This window comes from Panthera uncia, chromosome B4 (genome assembly GCF_023721935.1).
Source record: "Panthera uncia isolate 11264 chromosome B4, Puncia_PCG_1.0, whole genome shotgun sequence".
NCBI lineage: Eukaryota > Metazoa > Chordata > Mammalia > Carnivora > Felidae > Panthera > Panthera uncia.
In genome coordinates this window covers 120,609,536-120,622,545 of record NC_064809.1, presented here as the reverse complement: position 1 = coordinate 120,622,545, position 13,010 = coordinate 120,609,536, and the positions used below count along the sequence as shown (strand labels likewise).

Genomic DNA, 13,010 nt, shown 5'->3' with positions numbered 1-13,010 from the left:
GAGCTGGGACTTGAACCCAGGTGTTCTGATATCAAGCTCTCTTGACTTTACCCATAGTGATTACAGACTTACTTATCTGCCCAGATAAAACATGAAAATCACAAAACCTATCTGGGCAGACCCACACATTTGAGACCTAACTGTAAAAAGAATAAGCTTCAAAGAAGACAGAAAGGGGCTCTGGGAGCACAGAAACTGCTTAATAATTTTATGGTTCAGTGTCGACTATGTTTTTTTTTTAAACTTTTTTTCAGTGTTTATTTTTGAGAGACAGAGCATGAGCGGGGGAGGAGCAGAAAAAGAGGGAGACACAGAATCCGAAGCAGGCTCCAGGCTCTGAGCTGTCAGCACAGAGCCCGACGTGAGGCTCGAACTCACAAACCATGAGATCGTGACCTGAGCTGAAGTCAGATGCTTAACCGACTGGGCCACCCAGGTGCTCCGAGGTTTTGAGCTTACAGTGACAGTGAGTCCTTCTCCAACGCCGATGACAGTGAGAACAGAAGGTAGAAGCCTCAGTCTGGGAGCAAAACACTGGGATTCTAGCCTCAGTTCACCTACTCATAAAAACATAATAGCTCTATGGTAATTTCTAGAACATTCTATTATGTAATGTTTGCAACACTGTGAAGTAGACATCACTGTGCTCATTTTGTACGTGGAGAAACAAAGACCAGAGAGATGATGCCACTTTCCCAAGGTCATTCCCCTGGCGGATACCAGATCCGAGGCTCAAACCCAGCTCCTTTCCTTCTGAACACCATCTTCTTAACACCATGCAGAGCACCTTTGCCTCAGGAATTTTCACACAAATATTTTTACTCTCGGTAAGCCCCTTCTTGTAAAACCTGGAGTCCAGGAAGCACCACTCATGTTATTCACCTTCCCCTGTCTTGTTAGGTACTACCAGCAAGCAATATTTCACGACTGAGGAAACAGGTATATACATTAGAGGTCAAATGCCTGTCCTCACAGCAGATGTTTGTTTTCCTAGCAACGGTGGTTTCCTTCTCCCACGCTCTGACCACTTACTACCGAGCTGCCGGGCCAGGTCAGTATTTCAGCATGTTCTGATGGTCATTATAAAGGAAACGACTGTTGAATGATTCAGTGATTAAAGAAAGATTTATTGAGCCCCTACTATGCTTCTTGCATCGTGCTCTGTGGGGGTGAGGGTGAATACGAGACTAAGACACATTTCCTGCCCTTCAAGGAAGGCACAGCACTGACTGACCAGCACTTGGAATGATGGTGATAGAACTGAACAGACTTACTTGGTTTGGCCTGGTGCAATGGTAGTGCAGTTAGCATTCCTGTGACAGGGGTTATTGAGTTTACAGACATCGATCACACTGCACCCCACTCCGGGCACGTAATCGCGGTAATGTTTCTTACACTCACAGTGAGACTTCAGAAGACACAGAGAGAAAAACAAAGGGTTCTCGTTAGTCATGGAAGCTGACATCCTTCTTCAATCCATCTGTGTTCTGCCATAAAAACTAACTTGGGGCAGGTCCAAAGCACGGGCTTAAAAATGTGTCAAAGTATTCAGAATTGGGGATCAGGTTTATGTACCTCACCGGTTGCGAAACGTGTAATTACACCTTGTTTGTAAAGTTTACCTTTTCGGTTTTCTTGTTTCCTAACCCTGGGCCTTTCTGGCTCCATAATTCCCGGTTTTAGATTGTCTACAGGTGAGCATAGACTGAAGTTCAGATGGGAGATATCATTGCTTTAGAAGAGTGATTTTCAGCCGGGAGTCTCAACCTAAGATACATTGGGCAGTGTCTAGAGATATTTTGATTGTCACAAGAGGAGAGGGGAGCAGTGTCACCAGAGGCCAGGGATGCTGCTAAACATCTTACTATGTACAGGACAGCCCCACAACAAAGAATCCAAAGTGCTAATAATGCCAAAATTGAGGAAACCTTCTCTGGAATAATGGAAATAATGAACGCCCTGTTTCTGTGTGAACACGGGGGGTTTCTAAGACCTGAAAATCTGCCTTGGGGTCCAGTTTTTGGAGACAAAGTTTATTTTTAATCTCACTCCCAAGGTCCTGGGACTTTGGCTCAGAGTGTAATGTGACTTTTCCCATATGGGACTGCACTGTGAGGATGGAGGCCCAGCTCCTTGAATTTCTTTCCAAATCTGTCTCAGGCATTGACAGCAGAAATGGCATGTGATATGCATTTTCCCTGGAAGATGAGATTGGGTGGGTACTCTGCAGGAGACTCCAGGAGCCATGGGGTGACTGGATTGCTAGGGACACATGACTCACTTTGGGTCAGACACTGAAGCCTTTCCTCCTACCAGGGCAGCAATATCCTTTTGTGTGGATAGATTTTCTCCCCTGAACTTGATGTGCAGTCATGGATTCAGTGGACACCCACTAAATAGTTGATAGATGGATGAGGTATTAGTGAAAGGGATCTTTCATCCGAACTCCTCAGCAAAGGTCTCTGGACCTGGCTGGTTTTTAGCGGTCAAGATCATGATGTGAGTTAGAGGGGCAGGGTGTCCCCCCAGAACATCCTCAGTGCTGCCTACTGTCTTTCAGTGCTGCCTGACATTTTGTCAGTGCTCATCTCTTTGGGGCACAGTCTTTTGGTTCTAAGAGTCCTCTCTTGCCTCGAAAAGATATGAGAGAGAAATGGAGGATTATAGGTGAAAGTTAATGACATATTCACTCAAGACTTGGTTAACAGTTAATTTGTTAATCGCATTTGAGTTGTGTATATATTTTGTCTGTCACCGTCTAGGACCAGGACACAAGAGAGTGTAGGGTAGGTAAATTCTCCCCGGGGAGCTGGGAAAGTGTGAGTTCAGAAGACAGACCGGAGAAGGGACACACGGAAGTTCGTCTTGAGCACATGGAGGTGTGCCTGGAGAGGAGGCCCAATCTGAGCATCAAAATGGCAAACTGGGCCAACCTAGCAGACAAATGACACCTATGGCACAGTTTTACCTTTGGTGGCTGTCCTACTGCGAGACACCCCAGTTCCAAGCATCATGTGCTCACCTGTCCAGGACCGTCATATATGCACACTGTAGACTTTGCAGAGCAGTTTCCATAGTTCGTCTGGCAGGGGTCCACTGGTAAGCACACTCGGCCATCCCCGTGGTAGCCTTCTTGGCATGTGCAAGTGTGCCGATTCGGTCCCTCGTACGTGCAAAGAGCGTGAGGATGGCATATTTCTTTTAAACATGGATTGATGGCTTGAGAGGCAATGACAGGATAAGAGCTCATCAAAGTTGCACAGGCAATTCATTGTTTTAAGAGAGAGAGAAACAGTTCATCTTACCCCACCTGATGCCCCCTACCTGTTGAACAGATTCATGTATGGCTGTCAGAGATTATAACTAAAAATATGGTATTGATATATTACTATGCCATGTTATGTGTGGATTTAAATATAAAATAGCATGAAGGAAAGCACTAATTCTTGTAGTATTTATATGCACTGGCCCTGTCTAAGCATTTGCCATACATTAACTCAGTTAATTCTTACAACAACTCTCTAAGAGAGGAACCATTATTATTCTCATTTGATAGATAGGAAAATGGAGGCACAGGCAGGTTAAAGAATTTGTCCAAGGTCATGTAGTTCATAATAAGCAGATCTAGGATTTGAATGCTGGCAGCCTGACTTGAGAGTTCATGTTCAATACATAACACAACCTCTCACAAAGTGAATGAGCATGAAAAGAAAAAGAAAGGAAGGGAGGAAGGAAGGAAAGAAAGACGGGAAGGAAGGGAGGGAAGGAAGGAAGGAGGGAAGGAAGGATAAAGAAAGAAGAAAGACAGACTGTATTTTATCCTAACATTGCTATGGTTGATATAAAACTATGTGTAAGAATCTATTTATGTGCTTTGATAATAGAAGCAGAAATTGCCACTTATTGAACAGCTACCACAGATGAACATTTTCTCGGTACTTGTTATATATCTCATTTAACTTAACACAGAGAGAAATAGAAGTGTCATTGTGTTAACATTAGAGAGGTTATGAAGTTTTGTTTTTTTTCTGTTTAGTAACCTAAACATCTCAATGAATGACTAGCAGGATCTAAATCCTACTCACGTTCACAGTATTGGCCATCGCCTTGGTAATTGGGAAGGCATTTGCATACTAGTTTTGTTTCATCTTGGCTGGAAGGTGAGCATCTGGAATTTTCTGGGCAGAGCAAGTCTGCACATTCAGGGATGGCTGCAAAGGAATATTGTTGAGGTACCTGCATTAGTAGAATAACTGATTCTGAAAAATTCAACCAAAGTAATGTTCTTTGTGATTAAAAAGAGTAATTAAAAAAGACTCACTGCAACCATTCAAAAAACCCCAGAATGTAGAAAGTAAAAATTAACTCTTTCTTATTCTCATTCTTCCATTTCATTCCCAAAGTAAACAATATCAACAACCCATATACTACATTCACCTATAAATTTATTTAGATGTTTTTTTTAAACAAAATGGAATCCTGTGAAAATATTTAGCAAATTGATTTTTAATTTAACCAAATATTATGGAGCTATTTAAGGATCCACTGTAATCTCTAACAACTGTGTGGTGCTTCATCACATCGGGGGCACAGATGGTTGTCAGAAACTATAAGGAATCTGGCATATTATCCAACATGCAAAGCTACGAAATTGAGCTAATGTAGTTCCACGGATGCTAGTAGAAGCTATGAGATTCCTGGGTCAGAGATGAAGGACATTTTATTGCTCACATCAAGAGTAATAGCCAGAGTGTTGGCAGTTTTGCATTAGTTCTTCCAAGCCCCGAGTCCCCTGGGACAATGTAGAAAGGGTCATGAAGTGGATTTCATTTCATTACAGGGGAGGAGCCCCAATCTTAGGGAATCTAAGTTTTGTTTTGTTTTTTAAGTACTAGGCAATGTATTAGTTAGGGCCCAGGCAGGAGACAGAAACCACACAATAAGGGAATGTTTTGGTGTAAAGAATTATCAATGGAAAATTACAATAATGGGGAATTGGTTCATGAGTGTTAAAAGGACTTCTAAAGAATGAAGAAATAGCAGGTATATAAAGAGCAACCTCTTTCCTAGGATTGAGATAAATACCCAAGGTAGAGCCTTCCTCTGTCCAGGACTGAGATCCAGATGTCACTGGAAAAGGCATGCCTTGGTCACTGAATGGTAGAGAAGGTGGTGAGGTGCCTTAATGGTGAGACTTGCTGGAAATCTTCCCCTTAGGGCTCTAGGGAAGGTCATCCACAAAGAGGTGCCCAGCTTCCCGGGTTCACTTAGTGCCTGGGGAAGCTGCTGGCCACTGGGTGCCACTGGAACCAGAAACTAAGAAGCCACCCCCACAGAAGTATAGTATAGTTCTGTGGCTGGGGCCAGAGCATCTTCAGGGGTCGGCTGTGTGGGAGAGGTGGGATGGCTGGCTCTCCAGATGGCCAACCCTGCAGAGACCTTGGTGTGCATGGCATCGAGGAGAAGCCATACCAAACAGCAAGCACATCTCTGCATGGTGGGGCACAGGCCTGTGCTGTCTGGGGCTCCTGGCTCTACTGCTGCCACCTCAGTCAAGCACTTGACAAAGTATGCAGTGGTCAAACCCTGGAGAAAGTTGAGCCCTGCAGGAATCTATCACTGGATAAACTGTGTAGGACTGAGCAGTGTAGAAAAACTTTGTTCTCTGGGGCTCTGGTGAGTGAGCTAAACCAGAAACAGGAAGAGAAAACCCTTCCTTCTTCAGTGTCCCTCCAAAACTCTCTATTGATAAGACTTTATGTCTTGCTAGCTGGCAAGTGAGAGATATTTACAAGTTCCCCTCCATTATCACAGAGCAGGCAAAGAGGACAACTTTTGAGCTGAAAGGCAAGCCATTGATAACTAGAACAGGCAGTAAGCCTGTCTATACTTCATTCCCAAGAGACACCCTACATCTTCCAAGGCTGTTTGTGATACAAACATCCTTGAAAAGATATTGGAGTGAAGAGCAGTCAGTGTGCCACACTCAAGAGGCATATAAATATGAGACACTCAACTGGGGATTGTCCCCAACAGTGGCTAGTTGAACCAAACATTCATAGAGAATATTCCCCCAATTCTTTCCATAGAGTAGAATTGTTGCCGGGAAGTGGCTGCCCTTTCAAGGATTACATTTTCAACCCCTTTGCATCCAGGTGGGGTCATGTGACTACTTTCCATTGATGGAATATTGACAGGAATTTGTATGTGTCATCTTGGATTTCATAAGCAGGGACTTTTCCATCCTGTCTTCTTCTTTCTATGGCTCAAAGCAGAGCACTCTGAGGTGCTACAGAATGGCAGAGGCACAAAATAGAAAAATCTGGAACTGTAATCGCCATGTAGCGGGAAGCTGGTGTCAGATTCCCACACTGGACCGTACATGAGTAAGCCAGAAGTTCCCTAAATTCTCAGGTCATAGTGTTTAGTATCTTAACTTTCTTCATGTCCCACAAGAAATACCTACCAGGTCCATTTATTAAGTTGTTAGAACCAAGGAGTTCAGTAAGTGTGTCATGAGACCTTAGTAGCCGTTTGAAAAAGTAATGTGGTTAATATAAAGAGAAAGATTTTTACTTCATTTTTAAATAACCACATTTACTTGTAAATGGAATATGTGAGCTTTTTTTTTTTTTTTAAAAAACATGCTTATTTATTTATTTTGAGAGACAGAGAGCACATGCATGCGTGGTTCACATCCCATGAACTGTGAGATCATGACCTGAGCCGAAATCAAGAGTTAGATGCTCAACCGACTGAGCCACCCAGGTGCCCCTGGAATGTGTGAGCTTTTTGGACACTGCCCAACTTCTTAAACCTTGGAATCAGATTGGAAACCATCACGCTTATTCCATTAGAAAGGATTTTTGCATGATACCTGCTTTTTATCTTAGCAAGCACTGAAAACACAGCTTTATAAAGATATGACATTGTTGAAAGGGATGTAGTGCTACCTAATGTTGAAATTGTGAACTAACTCAAGCTAGCATTTGTACAGTATTCTGCAGACGCATCACTGTCTCCCTCAAAAGTTTAAAATATCCCAGGGGCACCTGGGTGGCTTGTTGCTTAAGCATTCAACTTCAGTTCAGGTCATGATCTCACAGTTTGTGAGTTCGAGCCCCGCACTGGGCTCTGTGCTGACAACTCAGAGCCTGGAGCCTGCTTTGGATTCTGTGTCTCCCTCTCTCTCTCTCTGCCCCTTTCCTGCTTGTGCTCTTGCTCTCTCTCAAAAGTAAGTAAGTAAACTTAAAAAAAATTAAAATATCCCCATAACACCCTTGTGAGTTTGATGTGGTACCTTGGGGTGCCTTGGTACAGTTTTGAAACCTTTGTGTTAGGCCAGTGAATTCTTGTGTTTGTTTCTTACAGCAGCTGGCATTATCCTGACTGGTATAGGATATACCACAGTTCACTCAACCATTTTCTACTGATGAATCTTCCAGTCGTTTCCAGACAACACTGTTATGGATTTCTTTGTACATATATTTTTACCTACTGGTGCTTGTGTCTCTCTTTTTCCAGGTAAATCCCTAGAATTGGGGCCAGAGCAGCAAACTATAAGCATATTTTAAAATTTAATGGATAAATTTCCTTCAGGTTGCAGCAATTCATCTCTCTGTTGACAGTACTGTGATTTTCCTCATACCCACAGGTGGGTATTATCTATCTTTGCAATCTATGTAACATAGTGAGCAAAAAACTAAAACCAAACCCAAACCTCCAAATCTCTGAAATACCACTTCATTATGGTTTTAAATGAACCTGTGATTCATTTGCATTTCTGCTTGGGGGTAAGCACTTTTTCTATACCTATTGGCTAGTTTTTATTTCTTCTCCTGTGAAGTTGCTGCTCTTTGGCAAATGGCCTATGGACTTTATGTTATTAGAAAAACTTTTCTGCTCTGTGGGTTGAAAATATTTTGTGCCAGTCTATTGTTTACCTTTTGATTTGGCAGAATTATTTTGTCATTTGGAGGCAAATATGTCTATGTTCTTCATGAAGCTGGCTTCTGGACTATGTCTGCTATCTTATTAAAAAAAATCTTTGCTCATGAGTCCACTGGGCAATGATAGGAGTAGCCTTAGAAGTAGGCTGACTGAGGTCTACAAAAGGGGTTATCCTATTCATTCGAGTTTCATTCTGCTGTTGATTTGAACGGGTCATTTGAGCGTCTGCCCCCTCCAGAGGCTGTGTTTTATTCATCCTCCTTACTGTTAGTAGTGCCTCAGTGATTTTCAATAAAACGAGTAGGAATTCGTTGAATTGGAATCTTGTCCAATCCTTTCATTTTATAGATCAGAAGAGTAAAATCCAGAGGATAAGTGAGGCTAGTGTCACAGGAAGAATGTCCAATTTCATAATGGATAAGCTCCAAATTCACCCTTCATTACCTGCTCTTTGATAAGATTCCGAACATTTCTCCTTTACAGTGATATGTTAAGTTTGGCCAGTAGGGGGTGCTTGAGGGCCATTGTAGGAGAAGGCTCCTCTTGTTGCTTCCTTTGTGCAGTGTTGTGTTTCTGCTGTGTTTGCTTGCTGCTGTTGCATAGTCTGTCAGTGGTGCAAACGTGTGAGGACATTCAGTGATGCTCTGCCCCAGCCATGCACTCAGAGTATACACTCTATTGGTGGCCCTGCATCCTCAACCTGGACCCAGTGACCACCTTCTTGCAGCTTTTCCACACACGGACATTGCACACTCCAAGTCTGGCACCCACCACACCCCAACTCCCTCTGTGTGCTTGCCCACCAGGCTTGGCTCATCAGTGTCCCGGAGGGTTGTTTTTCGTGTGCCTAATGACCGTGGTTCCATGCCGGCTTGGGCAAACCAGAAAACTTCTTCTCTACCCAGTGGGCTGCCACCATACCTTCTCCAAAAAGATTTGAACTCAGCCTTGGGGATGGCCACCCTTTCCAAGTTTGCCTTCTCTGTTATGCTCGGCCGCCCTAGAGTTCACTTTGCATTTTTGTGGCCACTCTCCTGTCATAGCTTGCTAATTCTTTATATTATACTTCCCTTGTTTCGATCACCCTGTGGTTTCTACCTCTTGCTTGGGCTCAGTGTGATAGAGCATTTAAAGAATTTCAAATGATCTGAGTTCCAGCTCTTCGATTTACTAGTTTTGTGACCTCTAGTGAATCACTTAACCTTAGCGGGTCTCCGTTTCCTATGAATGTGTTCTGTCCTTGAGACCTGCAACTGAGAACACACCTTACCTCCCTTACTGGGTGGCCGACTTATTACAATGACCTTGGCTGGTTTTCCAACCCTCTCTATTCTATCCTTTGCACTGTCACCAGCTTGACCTTCCTAAAGCATAGCTATGTCAGTACATTGCTCCCAAATCTTCCATGAGTGCCACTCTTCTAGACTATCTCTTCCCTCCCCTCCCCTTCCCACTCCTCCCTTCCCCCTCCCATCCTCTCTTTTTCTTTTTTTCCCTGTCTTTTTAATTTTTGGTGTCCTCCCAGGAAAACATTTGATGGCACCTTGCCCATGTAGAGCCCCAGGATGCGACTATGTGAATACAAAGTTGAAGCACATGTGTCTGTGCCTATCTGACCCAGGATAGTGTCAAGGAAAGCCGCAGTACTTACCCTTGTCGCAGCTGGGGCCAGTGTACCCGGAGTAGCACTCGCAGCTTCCGTCACCGTCCACCCCACCATTGCATACGCCGTGCACACAGCTGCACACTGCAGACAGAACATGGGGGTTGTTCGTTACTCAATGTAGACCTCTTCCAAAGATTCTGGAGGAGTAATGCTTTGAGAGAGTTTTATCGAGAATCTGCATGATGAGAGGGGAAGAACCATAAATTTGGGGTCCTGGAGACCCTGGTTTAGATCTTGGCTTCATTTTCCTTTTATTACCTTCAATTTATTTACATATAACATGAGGGCAGTAATCCCTTCCTCATGCAATTTCTGCAGCTGGATGAGATAATGTGTTAGTGCACTGGAATGCACTGGAGTGCTTTTCTCCACTTTTAAACTAGTTACTTCATCTTTGTACACCTCAAGAAGAGAATTAACTTGTTGTTTGGTATGCGTCTGTCATATTTAACACAGAGAAGCTACCACTGGCTCAATCATTGCTGGTGGTGGGGATCTTCTCTCTACTAGAGTAAATCCTACTTCCTGAATGATGGGGGAAATTCAAGCATAAAAAAGAAATTTGAAAGGGCAGAGAATAACTATGCCATGATTTCTAGCTTGAAATAGCAGGCTTTTTGGCTCACTGACAGATCGTTTCAGAAATGACAAATGAGGGGCATTTGAAATAAATAGTCAATTCCTTAGCACTCAGTTTGCAGCTCATTTGTAGCAAGATTTATTACCTGGCTGGGTTGCCAGCATCCTAGGCCCAGACCTCTGTGCAACATACTGTATTGGTTTCCTTTTGCTGCTGGAACAAATTACCTCACAACTTAATTATGACTTAAAACCACACAAATTTATTATCTTAATTTAATTAATTAATTAATTCTTAATTCACTTTTGCCATGTAACCTAACACATTTACAAGTTCCAGGGATCCGGATACGGACTTCTTTGGGGGGGCCATACGTCTGCCTACTACACATGTATTCAGTGTCAGCCAATTTCATACTAATTCAAGTGAAACATAATTAAGAAGACCCACTTGCTTAAAAACCTACCAAATACTGGAAAAGCAAGGATGAATAAAGTATTCCAAACATCTAATAAAAAAATCCTTTGAATTCTTGTGTCCACCTCAATCTCCTGCTTTTTGTATCCATCAGAACTGTTCTCCTTCAGGTGTTTATCATGTTTTGCCTGGACTGCTGCAGTAGCATTTTACCTGGCCTTGCTCTCCAAGCTCTCACCTCTCCCACCCATTTCATATGATCAGTAATGACATCAGGTGATCTTCCCCCCAAATATCTCAGTGACTCCCAACTGATAACCAAATGAAATCTAAATCCCTCTCTTTGGCGAACAAGGCTCTGTCCAATCTAATTCCAACAACTTTACTTTTCACTTTCCATTGCTTCCTTTTATACATCTTAGGTTCTAAGCACATGGGGACGACTCATTAGTTTATCTTCCTTCCTTTATAACACATATTGAACACCTCTCTTGTCCAGGGTGCTGTGCTTGGGATTAATGACCCAGAGATAAAAAGGGTAAAGTCCGTGCCCTCCAAGTCTAACGGCAGAGGAAGGCAGCCCATCCCAACACAGCCTGACACACACTAGGACAGGATAGATCAATGACAATGGGAGGAAGAGATGGGTGGGCTGGCCTAGGAGAGACATGCCTCCTGCATCTCACACCTCCATGACTTGGCCTCCAACGTGCTCTCTTTTTGCATGCCAACGGAAATCCCCGAGTGGCTCTGCTGCTTCTGTCACGACTGCTGACCCTTGCTGCTGACTTTGCTTGACCAATGGTGGTAGTAGGCTCTCAGGCATAGACAGTCTGGTGTGATAGTGGACCAGGTTTAAAGTTGGTAGTTACAGTAGGGTGTGGTAGGGGACAAGGTACAAAGAAGGTGCTGTTGGAGCCCCGAGAAGCAGATTCTGCACTGGGACCACTGAGTGGCACCATGGAGGTGGGGGCTTTGGTTGGTCTTGAAGGGTGAGCAGCTCCCCGACTCACGGTGACCAGGAGAGGCAGCTATCAGGTTATTTTTATTGTTGCCCATTGTCATTGTTCATTTCTCTGTCCAGATGTGATTTCGCAGTGGCTTAGTTTCTGTGTCTTGTTCCAGCATGGATATAGCAAGTCATCGATGGTGATATTCCGTGAAATTGTCTGTGCTCAGTGGGGCAGCACCACAGCCTAGCTGGGAGCAAAAAGGGCTGACCACCAACAGCTGTCAGGGCTGCTTTTTCTTTCTCAGTGTGTGCATATTTTTTCTTCTATTAGACGGGAATCCCTTGGAAGCCCTCACCCCCTCTCTGTATTTACCTACAACATTTTTTGTGGGTGCTTTATAACCATACTAATAACTGTACAACTAGATTATCAACAAAGACAACATCCTGCGGGACCAGGATTCAGGTGAGGAGGGGAGACAGGATATAGGGAGAGAAGGGGGAGGCAGGGCAGAAGGTGGGGAGAATGAGACAGGGTAGCTCAAGTGCAGAGCTGGATCCTGCCTTTCTTTGGTATTTTGATGTTTTATTCAATAATTTTATTTTATTTTTAAAGTTTATTTATTTATGTCGACAGAGATAGAGCATGAGCAGGAAAGGGGCAGAGAGAGGGACAGAGAATCCCAAGCAGGCTCCACACTGGCAGTGCAGAGCCCAACATGGGCCTCAAACCCACGAACTGTGAGATCATGACCTGAGCCAAAACCAAGAGTTAGACATTTAACCGACTGAGCCACCCTGGTGCCCCTTGATTACTGAGTTTTTGATGCCTATTTAAATTTGGCACCTGAGGCATGTCCCTCCCTCAGCTCACTGTAGAACGGGCCCTGCACTTCCCTCTGTTGAGCACTTACTACCCATCAGGCATTTTGCCACTTGCTTTACAAGCATTATCTCATCTGATGCCAGCCATACCCTGTGAGGTGGGGCTCATCAACTCTGAATTACGTATGAAAAATGGGAGACACCTAGCTCAACTATCCATTCAGATAATGTGAACTTTTGAATCGGATTTGGAATCGTCATCCTCACTTCAAAAACTGATTTGCCATCCTTTCTATTTTAACAGAGCACTTTGATGTTCACCTACGGCTGTAGCTGTTGGAAGAGGAGTTCCAGAGAGAAGTCAAATTGGTCACGGGGGTAACTGGGGTGTGGAGGGAGGTGTACTATGTCTCAGTAGAGAAGGCTCAATTCAATTACAAAATATCTACCCAGGGGCACCTGGGTGGCTCAGTCGGTTAAGCATCCGACTCTTGATGTTGGCTCAGGTCATAATCTCACGGTTCGTGAATTCGAGCCCCACGTTGGGCTCTGTGCTGACAGCATGGAGCTTGCCTGGGAGTCTCTCTGTCCCTCTCCCTCTGCCCCTCCCGACCTCTCTC

General features: G+C 43.9%; 1 protein-coding gene across 1 annotated transcript in view; it reads right to left on the bottom strand.

Annotated features, from left to right (window-relative positions):
* The window catches only part of STAB2 (stabilin 2), a 90,825-nt gene that overhangs the window by 41,183 nt on the left and 36,632 nt on the right, over nt 1-13,010 (bottom strand). Inside the window, exons 6-9 of the mRNA XM_049626206.1 lie at nt 9,602-9,697; nt 4,086-4,211; nt 3,023-3,219; nt 1,275-1,408 (exon numbers count right to left, since the gene is read on the bottom strand). Coding sequence (XP_049482163.1) covers nt 1,275-1,408; nt 3,023-3,219; nt 4,086-4,211; nt 9,602-9,697 — 553 coding nt within the window. The remainder of the gene's footprint in view (nt 1-1,274; nt 1,409-3,022; nt 3,220-4,085; nt 4,212-9,601; nt 9,698-13,010) is intronic.